Here is a 12,647-nt window from a genome sequence, read left to right as displayed (position 1 = left end):
ATGTTCCCCCACGGACATAATCACGGCTGCAGTTCTGTGGGTCACCGGGCCCCGTTTAAAATCACTCCCGTCCATTTGGGAAAAGCGGAGGGGTCCCGGAAGCCGCTTGCGCCGGACTCCCAGTTTCTTGGCTGTGTCCTCACTAATCATGGTGCGGGCACACCCCGAGTCAACCAAAGCGGGGAATTCTAAACTGGGACCCCCTTTTGGTAGGGAAAGGTGAACACGCACATATACATTGTCCTCTTGGGCGCTTACCATCGGTGGAGCTCCTTGCACAACAACAGGGGCGGTCTGCTGCGGAGCCCCCTCTACAGCAGACCGACGGCGTTTTTTGCCGGCTGTCCCCACTCTTCCTCCTCGCTGGAAGAGGGGGAAGGAGTGGTGGCGGTCGGGGACCCGTCCGAATCAAAAGTGGTACTTGTAATCCGGGACCCCGTTGGGCCAGTAGAAGTGGAGGCTCCGTCCTGGGGGCGCGCATGGAGAGCGGAGGGTGCGCCGGAACGTCGGCCCGGCGGTCCGCTCCTGCGGCGGGGCTGGTCCTCGGCAGTCGCCTTCTGTGGTTCAGTCGGGGCTTGGCGTGGGGGGTTGGGACGGCCCGAACGAGAGGGGCACTGTGACGCAAAGTGTCCCTTACCTCCGCAGGTCAGGCAGACACCGGTCTCAAAACGCTTGCGGCGTTCAGCAGCTGAGGGACCCCCGCTGCCCCCCAGTCGGAAGTCTCGGCCCCGGTCGCTCCGGGGTCTCGGGTCTCGTCCAATGCGTTGTTTGGACAAGGTCAAAAGTTGTTTGCGATTCTCGATGTCGGCAGCGTGGCGAACCCAACCTTCCACATCCAGGGGGTTCCCTTGCATGAAGGCCCAATGTTGGAGGTCCGGGTTGAGGCCCTCCCTGAAACACTGTACCAAAGTGGCCTCACTCCAGTCCAGGATTCGGCTGGCCAGTGACTGGAACTCACTTGCATACTGCGCCACCGACTTGGTCCCTTGGCGCAGTTGCATCAGGGAGGCTTTAGCCCGCTCTCCCAGGGTCGGGTCCTCAAAGCGGTTTCGGAGTGCTACCATAAACTCGTCCAGGGTTCGCAGTACCGGCGAGCGGAGTTCATACTGCAACACCATCCAGGCGGCCGCCTCCCCTTGCAGTAAGGAAGCCACGTACTGCACCCGGGACTCCTCGGAGGTGAAGGTTCGGCCTTGTTCTCGCATAAAAATGTCCACTTGGACCATGAAAAAGGTCAACTGGTCCCCTGAACCATCATACGTGACTTTCAGGTCCCGACGGGACGGGAGGCTAGGAGGCGCGGGAGGGGCTGCCGGTGCTCCGTCCGGGAGATTGCCGGCGGGCGGTTGCACTTTCAGCGCGTCCAGGGCCGCTGCCATCTCACCCATCACACGCTGCATGGTTTCCATCTGCTCCTGCATAGCTTGGCGATCCTCCTGCCACTGCTTGCGTTCTTCCTCCATCAGGGCCTCCTTGCGTGCCGGGTCCCCTTCGAGTCCCGTGCTGGGGAAGGCCAACCGGCGATCCTTCGCCGCGGTTCGGGAGAGAGACCAACCCTTGGGGGAGTCCAGCCAATTGTTAAAAAGTCCTCGGGGCCGTCCGTCCCGGCCTTGGTCGGGGATGGGATCCCTAGGCTTCTTTGGCTTGGCACCCTCCTCCTTGGGGTCCGGTTTCTCCGGCACCACCGGTTCATTCGGTGCGTCAGGGGTAGTAGGGGTGTTTTCCTCGTCGCCTTGCATTCTGTCCCAAAAGGTACAGCAGCAGTCCGAGAGGCAATGACTTGCAGCTTAATGTGAGAGATCCCCTCTCTCTGAGTTTACTTCACCAAATCAAATGTTCAGACGTTGATAAAGAAACAAAGGATTTATTGAAGACATCAGGAGATGAGACAGGCACAGGTAGAAAGCTGCAAGTGAGGGGCTATTCGGGTTTACAGAATATATTGACTCCAGGGCACCGGGGCACTGGGGTTCACACTATTGTTATGGGAAGTTACAAGCTTGGCATAATACAAAACATCAGACGAGTCCCAGGAAGTCTGGTGAAGCTATCACACTTCCAAGGCCGCATCGGCCTGAGGGAGTACTGACAGGAAGAACAGCGGGGGGGAAGATACTAGGGGCAATCAGGCCTGGCGCCTGAGACCAGAAGGTGTGAACTGCTTTTACGAGTTCACTGATAACAAAGCAAAAGCAGGTGATGGAAAGCAGAGACACATAGACAGAGACCCTCACAATTAATTTGTGAAATATTGCCTCAGGAGGCAGTGGATTAGACACATTCATAGGGGATAAGTCCATTATTGATATATCTAATTCTCAATGTGGCCCCATCCGTGGATACTTAAATCCAGAGACTGGAGCCATGAACAGGCAAGACCTGTTTTTCGCGCAAGTTTGTAGAAAGATCTACAAACTTGTGAAAAACCCCTGGTTTGCAGAAAAATATAATCTTAAAAAATGCATTGGGGTGTTTTAAAAAACCTAAAATATTAGCAGCAGTGCCTCTTGTTTTAAGAAATGAATGCCCTCTCTGTCGCCGTAGTAGGGTTGCTAGGCAGCCACAACTGTATTGCCACTGCCAAACTTCAAACTTTGGTTTCTTTCAGTAAAAGGCAGGGAAGGGCCCTTTCCAGGGCTGTTTTGGCCTTTGAGGGAGGACTCATCGTGACCAGGCCTGGCAGCACCCAGCTAGTGACTCACTACCATGTGACTTGCATGACTCACCCAGGCCTGGCTGCTAGCTAATGTTCAATAGCAGCCACCCCACAAAAGTCAGTGTTGTTTACCGTTTCAGACTAGGATCTGGGAGACCCAGGTTCAAATCCCCACTCTTCCATGGAAACTTGCTCGGTGACCTTGGCCACTCACGCAGTCTCAGCCTTACCTACCTCATAGGGTTGTTGTAAGAATAAAATGGAGGAGAGGAGAGCAATGTAACCTCCTTTGGGTCCCCATTGAGGAGAAAAGTGGGGTATAAATGGAGTAAATAAATAATAGAGCTGATGATGGGGGACAGCTTAAAGGTAGGTTGGTTGGTGGGTGGAAATAAGGAAGCAGGAAAAGTTAATAATATGGGGGCTGCCAGGAAGAGGCAGTGGAAATAGTGTGGGGAGGGGGATACATGGGAAACTGAGGTGCCCCACTGCTCAGTTGAGCCTGGACCAGCCTGGTATAGAATCATAGAGCTGGAAGGGGTCACACAGGCCATCTAGTCCAACCCCCTGCTCAATGCAGGATCACCCTAGAGCATCCCTGAAAAGTGCTTATCCAGCCTCTGCTTAAAGACTGCAAGTAAGGGGGAGCTCATCACCTCCCTAGGTACGTAGCTGATTTCCCTGTCAAACAACTCTTACTGTAAAAAATTTTTTCCTCCTATCCAGCCGGTACCTTTCCTCCCACAATTTAAACCCATTATTGTGAGTCCTATCCTCTGCTGCCAACAGGAACAGCTCCCTGCCCTCCTCTAAATGACAGCCCTTCAAATACTTAAAAAGAGAGAAATCTTGTTGGTTTTTATATGCCAACTTTACCCTTAAGGGAGACTCAAACTGGCTTACAATCACTTTCCCTTCCCCTCCCCACAACAGACACCTTGTGAGGTGGGTGGGGCTGAGAGAATGTGACTAGCCCAGGGTAACCCAGCTGATTACACGTGTAGGAGTGGGGAAACAAATCCAGTTCACCAGATTAGCTGCCGCCGCTCATGTGGAGGAGTGGGGAATTGAACCCCAGTTCTCCAGATCAGAGTCCAGAATCCACAGAGTCCAAAGTGAAGTGATTCTGCTGTCCTGGACCCTACTTCAGCCGAACAAATGTTCCCATATTTTCATGCCATGGTATCCAAGAAGCCAGTATTTACTCTAGATTGTGAGATGCATTTGGAGATTCGTACTGAGTATCCAGTATGTGGGTGGTGTGGTTGTAAGAGTTTAAGAGGAGGTTGAGGGGGGACACGATTGCGAAAGGCTCTCACTTAGGGGAGGGCAGGGAGCTGTTCCTGTTGGCAGAAAAGGATGGACTCTCAATAACGGGTTTAAATTGTGGGAGGAAAGGTACCGGCTGGACATTAGGGGGGGAAATGTACAGTAAAAGTAGTTCAGCAACGGTGTCGGATTCCTAGGGAAGTGGTGAGCTCCCCCTCACTGACAATACTCAAGCAGCGGCTGGACGAACACTTGTCAGGGATGCTTTAGGCTGATCCTGCATTGAGCAGGGGGGTTGGACTAGATGGCCTGTATGGCCCCTTTATACTCTATGGCTGCAATCCCCCGAGCTGCATAGGAGCTGGCGTGACCCCTATGCTGGCGTTCGTTCCACTTGTGCCATGCAAACTGGCACGGATGCCGGTGTAGGGTGACTTACGCCAGCCCCCAGGAAGCGGCACAGCCGCGTGGGGCTCGGCGCTGGCACTGACTCTTAGCAGCATTCCTACAGCGCAACTCCCCATGCCAGCATCCAGGGGGTCCTCCCGGGGCTGGAGCTGCCTTTAGGCTGCTTCCTAAGCCCTTTTGGTCCGGGAACTCTGCCAGTACTCCAGTTTATGCCACTGAAAATGGTAGCGGAGCGCTGTGGAGCGCTTCCATGGGGCTTGAAGGAAAGTGCAGGTTTTTGGCTTCACCATGGGGATGGAAGCCACATCCAAGTGCCGCCTAACCCCCCCCTCCCCCCGGAATGCGTTGTATGATTTTTATTTCTTTATTTCTTTAAAAAATTTAAAAATTTCTAGCCCGCTTTCCCTGGCCCAGGCCAGGCTCAGGGCGGGTAACAACAATAAGATTCCGGTCACATATACATATGTATCTCATCCAAACATTTAAAAGAATAAAATATAACAAATTTACAAAACATCAAAGCCATAGATGGCGCACGATTCTTGTAGGCTTTAAATGACCACAAATTACCAGTTTCCCATATTATATTCAATAATTACTAAAATGGTAAGATTAAATGTTGATGATACTATGGTCATAATAATCAACTCAAGGTTTCACCCTGGTCTAGGTGTCCCAGGCTTGCCTGATCTCCTCAGATCTTAGAAGAAGAGTTGGTTTTTATATGCCGACTTTCTCTACCACTTAAGGAAGGTAAGGTAGGTGAGGCTGAAAGAGTGTGACTGGTCCAAGATCACCCAGCTGGCTTCATGTGGAGGAATGGGAAAACCAACCCAGTTCACCAGGTTAGCCTCCGCCGCTCACGTGGAGGAGTGGGGAATCAAACCCGGTTCTCCCGATCAGAGTCCACCGCTCCAAACCACCGCTCTTAACCACCACATCACGCTGGCTCTCAAAAAGGATAAGCAGAGTCTCAAGAAGCTAAGGGGGGTCGGCCCATGATGGCCATGAGAAGGCAGGCAATGGCAAACCACCTCTGTACGTCTCTTGCATTGAAAACATATGGGGCTGCCTTTACGTGGCTGTGAGTTGATGGTGTTTTTTCCACCACCACCTCGTTGGTCCTACTGATACTGTGAGATGCTTGTCAAAAGGTTAATTTCTATTCCTTTGCGAGGGATTTCTGATCAAATAGACTGGTGTTTGGTGCCCTCTAGGGACCACAATCTTGCTCTGCAACTGAAGTAGGCTTCTGTGTTGGGACTTTTTCACCGCTGCCGCACACTGAGTCAATATTTTCATCGTTTTATCCACTGCAACCCCAAGATCTCTTTCAATGACATTCCTCCACCCTTTTCCTCCATTGCCAAGGATTGAGATGGTAACACAAGAAGGGAGATCTAGGCTCAGAGCCAGTGTAGAGTAGTGGATATAGTGCTGGGTTAGGAGAGGGAAGAAGAAGAAGAGTTGGTTTTTATATGCCGATTTTCTCTACCTTTTAAGGAGAATCAAACCGGCTTACAATCACCTTCCCTTCCCCTCCTCACAACAAACACCTTGTGAGGTAGGTGGGGCTGAGAGAGCTCTAAGAGAACTGTGACTAGCCCAATGTCACCCAGCTGGCTTCATGTGTAGGAGTGGGAAACCAACCCGGTCCACCAGATTAGCCTCTGCCGCTCATGTGGAGGAATGGGGAATCAAAACCAGCTCTCCAGATCAGAGTCCACCGCTCTTAACCACTACACTACGCTGGCTCTCCATATCAGTATGGGCTGTGTGTGCAAAGCAGGAGAGGAGGTGAATGTTTGTATGTGCGTGTTGGCCATCTAGCCTCCACTTAGAAACCTCCAGGGAAGGAGAGCTTACCAACCACCTCCTGAGGAAGCCTGTTCTACTGAGGAACCGCTCTAACTAAAAGAGTTCTTCCTAATATCTAGACGGAAACTCTTTTGATTTAATTTCAACCTGTTGGTTCTGGGCGTGGAGTGGGGGGGTGTCACTGTGTGTGTGTGTGTGTGTGTGGGAGATAGTTGTGAATGTTCTGCATTGTGCAGGGGGTTGGACTAGATGACCCTGGTGGTCCCTTCCAACTCTATGATTCTAATTTATTACAGAGAGGTAACACCTCCCGTTTCTTCTCTGGACCTTGAATTCTGTTGGACTGCTTGATTTCAACACTTCCCTCCTTACCCAGAGGGTAACAATCTAGTAACGATGCTGGTTACTCCACGTGGCTCGGTTTTTCACTTTCACATCACGTTCCATACTGTGGATGGATCTGGCCGCGAAGCATGGCATCATGGCGTAAATCCATTCTGTATAACAGCCAGGATTTCCTGCAAGGTCTGTTCGTAGCATCTGATGCAATGAGGCTACACTGTGCAAGAGGAAAAGGTTTATTCTTCTTCACAGATGGGCAGTGTTTTGTGGAGCCTCGTGGACTTAAGAGGAAAGAGATCCTTCCTGCTAAAGAAGAGGCCCACCTTCCTCTTCTTTGTGCAGACTTTTCTAGGAGATGCTACCTGGCCTCTTTATGTCCCTCTGAAGGATCCACTGGTGTCTTCTGGGTACTGTCGGGCTTGTTACTGTCCATCTTGGAATCGTTCAAGAAACGAAACCCGGCCGCCCTGAACATCCGACGTATGTCATGTCTCGTATTTTCACTAGCCAGCACATAAATAAACGGGTCTGCAACACTGTTAGCAGTGGAGAAACACAGGAATATAGTATATACGGTGTACGTTTTTCTCTCAAAGATGCAATAGTTGTCTGAATCCTGATGAAAATGGATGGCTCGTATGAGCAGTACAAAATGGTAAGGAGCAAAACAGACCACAAAGATGGAAATTATCGCAATGGCAAGGTACTTCACTTTAGATTTCTGGTGTGGGCTCAGGCTGTAGCTGATTTTAATGTTTTGAAAGATATTGTAGTTCATGAAAATGAGGATTGTGAAAGGGACGAGAAAGCCAACTATGAACCGGATGATGTTGAAGGTAGCCAGTTCCCAGTCAAGATGGTTTTCAAAGCAGGTGGTGATGTTTAACTTCTGGAAGTTTGGGTCGAAAAACACAGGGGTATGGACTGCCGCAACGATGACAAAGAGGACCGATGTGACACCTGCAGCGATCCTCTGGTTCCGCAACCCTCTGCTCCGCAATGGGTAGACCATCGCCACGTAGCGATCGATGGAAACGCAGCACAGGAGAAGGATGCTGATGTAGATGTTGCAGAAAAAGATGTATCCTGTCACCTTGCAACATGTTTGCCCCATGGTCCAGATATGGCCGTTCTGCACATAGAGGATCCAGAGGGGGAGGGTGCTCAGGTACATCAGCTCGCACAACGACAGGCCAAACAGGTAGATGGCAAGAATGTTTCCCTTGTGGATCTGGATGAGGGTCAAGGCGGTGGTCAGGCAGTTGGCTGGCAGGCCCACAGTGAAGATGACGCTGTACACTGCCACCACAAGCCACCTACTCTCTTCATACGTGCTCTCTTCGATGCACGTGAAATTGGGATCCTTAGCCATGCTGCTGAAGTAGGCCAATGGACGCCTCCCTCATTTGGGTCCCCTTGCAGTTCTAAAAACAAAGCAGAAAAGGTTAGAATGGTTTTTTTTAAAAAATCAAACAAGATATTTGATGGTCACGGGTGTGGCCAGGTCTGTGATTACATATGCGTGTGCCATCAACTCACAACTTACGCAAGGGGCTTTCAAGGCAAGTGAGAAGCAAGAGGTGGTTTGCCATTGCCTTCCTCTGCACAGCCTTCCTTGGTGGTCTCCCATCCACGTACCAACCCTGCTTAGGTGCGGAGAGCTGGCCAGAGCAGGCTGTACCATACCGTCCCACACAATAACCATCTTCCACATGATATGATAACCATCTTCAAGTACTTGAAGGGCTGTCACATAGAGGATGGTGCTGAGTTGTTTTCTGTTGCCCCAGAAGGTCGGACCAGAACCAACGGGTTGAAATTAGATCAAAAGAGTTTCCGTCTAGACATTAGGAAGAATTTTCTAACTGTTGTGATTCCTCAGTGAAACTGGCTTCCTTGGGAGGTGGCAAGCTCTCCTTGCCTGGAGGTTTTTAAGAAGAGGTTAGATGTCCATCTGTCAGCCTGGTATAGTGGTTAAGAGCAGTGGTTTGGAGAGGTGGAGTCTGATCTGGAGAACCGGGTTTGATTCCCCACTCCTCCACATGAGCCGCGGAGGCTAATCTGGTGAACTGGATTTGTTTCCCCACTCCTACACACGAAGCCAGCTGGGTGACCTTGGGCTAGTCACTCTCTCTCAGCCTCACTCACCTCACAGGGTGTCTGTTGTGGGGAGGGGAAGGGAAGGTGATTGTAAACCGGTTTGAGTCTCCCTTAAGTGGTAGAGAAAGTCGGCATATAAAAACCAACTCTTCTTCTTCTTCTATGACCTTAGGCAGATCATGAGAGGGAAGACATCTTGGCCATCTGAGCATGGATCACTGTGTGTGTGTGTGGGGAAGGTAGTTGTGAATATCCAGCATTGTGCAGGGGGTTGGACTAGATGACCATGGTGGTCCCTTCCAACTCTATGATTCTATGATCCCTAGCAACTATCGAGAGGTCGCAAAATTGTTTTCTCTTTGTCGGTGTCTGTTATGTGAGTATGTGCCATCAAATCCCAACTGACTTATGGTGACCTCAGCAAGGAGCTTTTGAGGCAAGTGAGAAGCAGAGGTGGTTTGCCATTGCCTTCCTCTGCAGAGCCTTCCTTGGCAATCTCCCATCCCAGTACCATCCCTGCTCAGCTTCTGTGATCTGACGAGATGGGCTATTCCATTCCGCCTCCCCTCTCAGGTCTGTGATTACCTCACACGAACTTTTATTTCAGTTCTGTCTCCGGTGATCCAAATTCTGTCCTGGCACAATCCAGATCTGGAGGAACTCAAGAATCCTATAGCCTGTACAAATTATGCAATCACAGCAAAACTACACAATATATTCATTCACATATTTAAAGAGTTTCCCAAAGTGGTTTATAACAATTTAATTCTAAAAAGTAATTAAAAAACTTAGTTATTCAGTGCATGAATAAATAAATAACCTCATTTATGCTGCCCTTAGGGTTGCCAGGTCCCTCTTTGCCACCAGTGCAAGGTTTTTGGGGCAGAGCCTAAGGAGGGTGGTGTTTGGGAAGGGGAGGGATTTCAATGCCATAGAGTTCAATTACCAAAGCGGCTATGTTCTCCAGGTGAACTGATCTCTCTCGCCGATAGAGTCTATGGCAATTGGAGTCTATGGCATTGAAGTCCCTCCCCTCCCCAAACCACGCCCTCCTCAGGCTTCGCCCCAAAAACTTCTGGCCAGTGGAGAAGAGGGACCTGGCAACCTTACTGTACCCTATTTAAATGACTAGGCTGACTATATTTCCTTGAGACAAAAACGGGACATCGGGATGGCAAATACGGGACAGGGGTTATGTAATATTAGCGTAACCTGATGGGAGCATTTTTTTCTATGAGAATTTACCCAGCCATGCCTGCTTGCAGCATAAGAAATGTCAGAGGAGAAAAAGAAGAAGGAGAAGAAGAGGAGTAGGAGGAGTTGGTTTTTATATGCCGACTTTCTCTACCACTTAAGAGAGACTCAAACCGGCTTACAATCACCTCCCCTTCCCCTCCCCACCACAGACACCATGGGAGGTAGGTGGGGCTTAGAGAGTGTGACTAGCCCAAGGGCACCCAGCTGGCTCTGTGTGTAGGAGTGGGGAAACAAACCCAGTTCACCAGATTAGCCTCCGCCACTCGTGGAGGAGTGGGGAATCAAACCTGGTTCTCCAGATCAGACTCCACCCCTCCAAACCACCGCTCTTAACCACTACACCACGCTGGCTCTCCACGCTGAAGGAAACAAACGTTGGAAGTATAATGAGGTGCAAAGTGGAACAAAATTGACATTTGAATTAAAAAGATGGGACTGCTGGGAAATTTGATAAAATCGGGACTGTCTCATTCAAAACGGTACGTATGGCCAGCCTATAAATGACCCATTAACTCCCCTGATGGGATGGTAGAATCATGTTCTGAGCTTGACGTTTTTGCTTCTTCACGCCTTGCAAACTGCAGCCCAGAAGAGCTCAACCGCCGGAGGGGCCTGCTTTTCACAAGAACCCTTGGATTTCTTGCAGCATCGGCTCTTGCAAAGCAAATGCGGAAGCCAAGTGCAACCGCGGTCACATTCAGTCAAACCTGGAGTATTAGAGCCTTGGTTCATGCAATGACCTCCCCCACACCACTGCGTGCCTCGTCGCCATGCCATCTCATTTCCTTTTGCCTTTGACATTTCCTGCCCCACTTCGTGTAAGGAATCATAGTAGGCGGTGACTAGTTTTCGAATTTTCCACCTTGCTGCGTTCGGCTTCTGGTGCACCCGCTGACCCTCTGTGCCCGTCAGAAACCATGGGCTGCACTGGAAAATTTGGCAAGTGTGAGACGCTCACTGGCTGTCTTCCTGTCTCTTAGTCTTCCTCTAGCCGCAAAAAACACAAGCAGGATGTGGGTGGAAGAGATGGAACTCCCTTTTAATGAAATAACAGAGCAATCCTGTACCGAGTGACTTCAGGCTATGCCCATGGAAACCAACAAACTTAGACCAGAGTCACTCCACATTGGATTAGGGCTGTGAAACAGGGCGAAAACGCATGGTCGCTTTAGCCTCCTTTATTCCCTGTTTCAGCCAGGATTCAGCCAAGATCGAGCGCATGCATTTTCGCTGAACATGCGTTCGATCCTGGCTGAATCCTGGCTGAAAAAGGGAATAAAGGAGGCTAAAGCGACCATGTGTTTTCACCCTTTGTCAGAGTCCTAGAGGAAGGAGGTTTTCTTTTCGGAACCTCTGACCATTATTTTTGAAAAGTCTTGACAAACAGGTGAGGTGCCAGAAGATTGGAGGTGGGCAAATGTTGTCCCCTTCTTCAAGAACGAGAAAAAGGAGGATCCGGGTAACTACCGACCCATCAGCTTGACTTCTATACCAGGAAAAGTGTTCGAACAAATCATCAAACAGTCCATCCTTGAGCATTTAGAAAGGATGGATCTGATCACTAAGAGCCAGCATGGGTTTCTCAAGAATAAGTCATGTCAGACTAATGTTATCTCCTTTTTTGAGAAAGTTACTACCTTGCTGGATCAGGGGAATGCTGTAGACATAGTTTATCTAGATTTCAGTAAGGCTTTTGATAAGGTTCCACATAGTATTCTAGTTGACAAATTGGGAAAATGTGGGTTAGATCCTATTATTGTTAGATGGATCTGCAACTGGTTGACAGATCGTACCCAAAGAGTGCTAATTAATGGTTCCTTGTCCACTTGGAGAGAAGTGACTAGTGGAGTTCCTCAGGGATATGTGCTGGGCCCTGTGTTGTTCAACATGTTTATAAATGATTTGGATGAAGGAATAGAGGGGATGCTTATTAAATTTGCAGATGATACTAAATTGGGAGGGGTAGCAAATACGGTAGAAGACAGAGTCAAGATTCAAGATGATCTTGACAGGCTGGAGAAATGGGCTAGAACTAATAAAATGCCCTTCAACAAAGACAAATGTAAAGTTCTGCATTTAGGTAGGAAAAATCAAATGCATCATTATAGGATGGGGGAGACTTGTTTGAGCAGTAGTGTGTGTGAAAAGGATCTTGGGGTCTTAGTAGACCAAACACTGAACATGAATCAGCAGTGTGATGAGGTAACTAAAAAGGCAAATGCAGTCTTGGGCTGCATCAACAGAAGTATAGTGTCCAGATCACGCGAAGTGATGGTATCGCTTTACTCTGCTCTGGTTAGACCTCAACTAGAGTACTGTGTTCAGTTTTGGGCACCACAATTTAAGAAAGATGTAGACAAGCTGGAACGTGTCCAGAGTAGGGTGACAAAGATGGTGAGGGGTCTGGAGACCAAGTCCTATGAGGAAAGGTTGAAGGAGCTGGGTATGTTTAGCCTGAAGAGGAGAAGGCTGAGAGGGGATATGATAACCATCTTCAAGTACTTGAAGGGCTGTCATATAGAGGAGGGTGCCAAGTTGTTTTCTGTTGCTCAAGACGGTTGGACCAGAACCAACGGGTTGAAATTAAATCAAAAGAGTTTCCGTCTAGACATTAGGAAGAATTTTCTAACAGAAAATCCTCAGTGGAACAGGCTTCCTCGGGAGGTGGTAAGCTCTCCTTCCCTGGAGGTTTTTAAGAAGAGGTGAGATGGCCATCTGTCAGCAATGCTGATTCTGTGACCTTAGGCAGAGGATGAGAGGGAGGGCATCTTGGCCATCTTCTGGTCACTAGGGGTGT

General features: G+C 49.5%; 1 protein-coding gene across 1 annotated transcript; it reads right to left on the bottom strand.

The window, feature by feature from the left end:
- Positions 1-6,851: 6,851 nt before the first annotated feature.
- Positions 6,852-7,865, bottom strand: GPR132 (G protein-coupled receptor 132). The gene has a single exon (XM_056851234.1). The coding sequence runs from the start codon at positions 7,863-7,865 to the stop codon at positions 6,852-6,854; it is 1,014 nt and encodes a 337-aa protein (XP_056707212.1).
- Between the last annotated feature and the right edge of the window lie 4,782 nt (positions 7,866-12,647).

The sequence above is a fragment of the Euleptes europaea genome, chromosome 6 (genome assembly GCF_029931775.1).
Source record: "Euleptes europaea isolate rEulEur1 chromosome 6, rEulEur1.hap1, whole genome shotgun sequence".
Taxonomy (NCBI): Eukaryota; Metazoa; Chordata; class Lepidosauria; order Squamata; family Sphaerodactylidae; genus Euleptes; species Euleptes europaea.
This window is presented reverse-complemented; position numbering and strand designations above follow the sequence as displayed.

Coding starts and splice junctions, on each gene's coding strand:
- GPR132 (XM_056851234.1), bottom strand. CDS start 7,865: ATGGCTAAGGATCCCAATTTCACGTGCATCGAAGAGAGCACGTATGAA.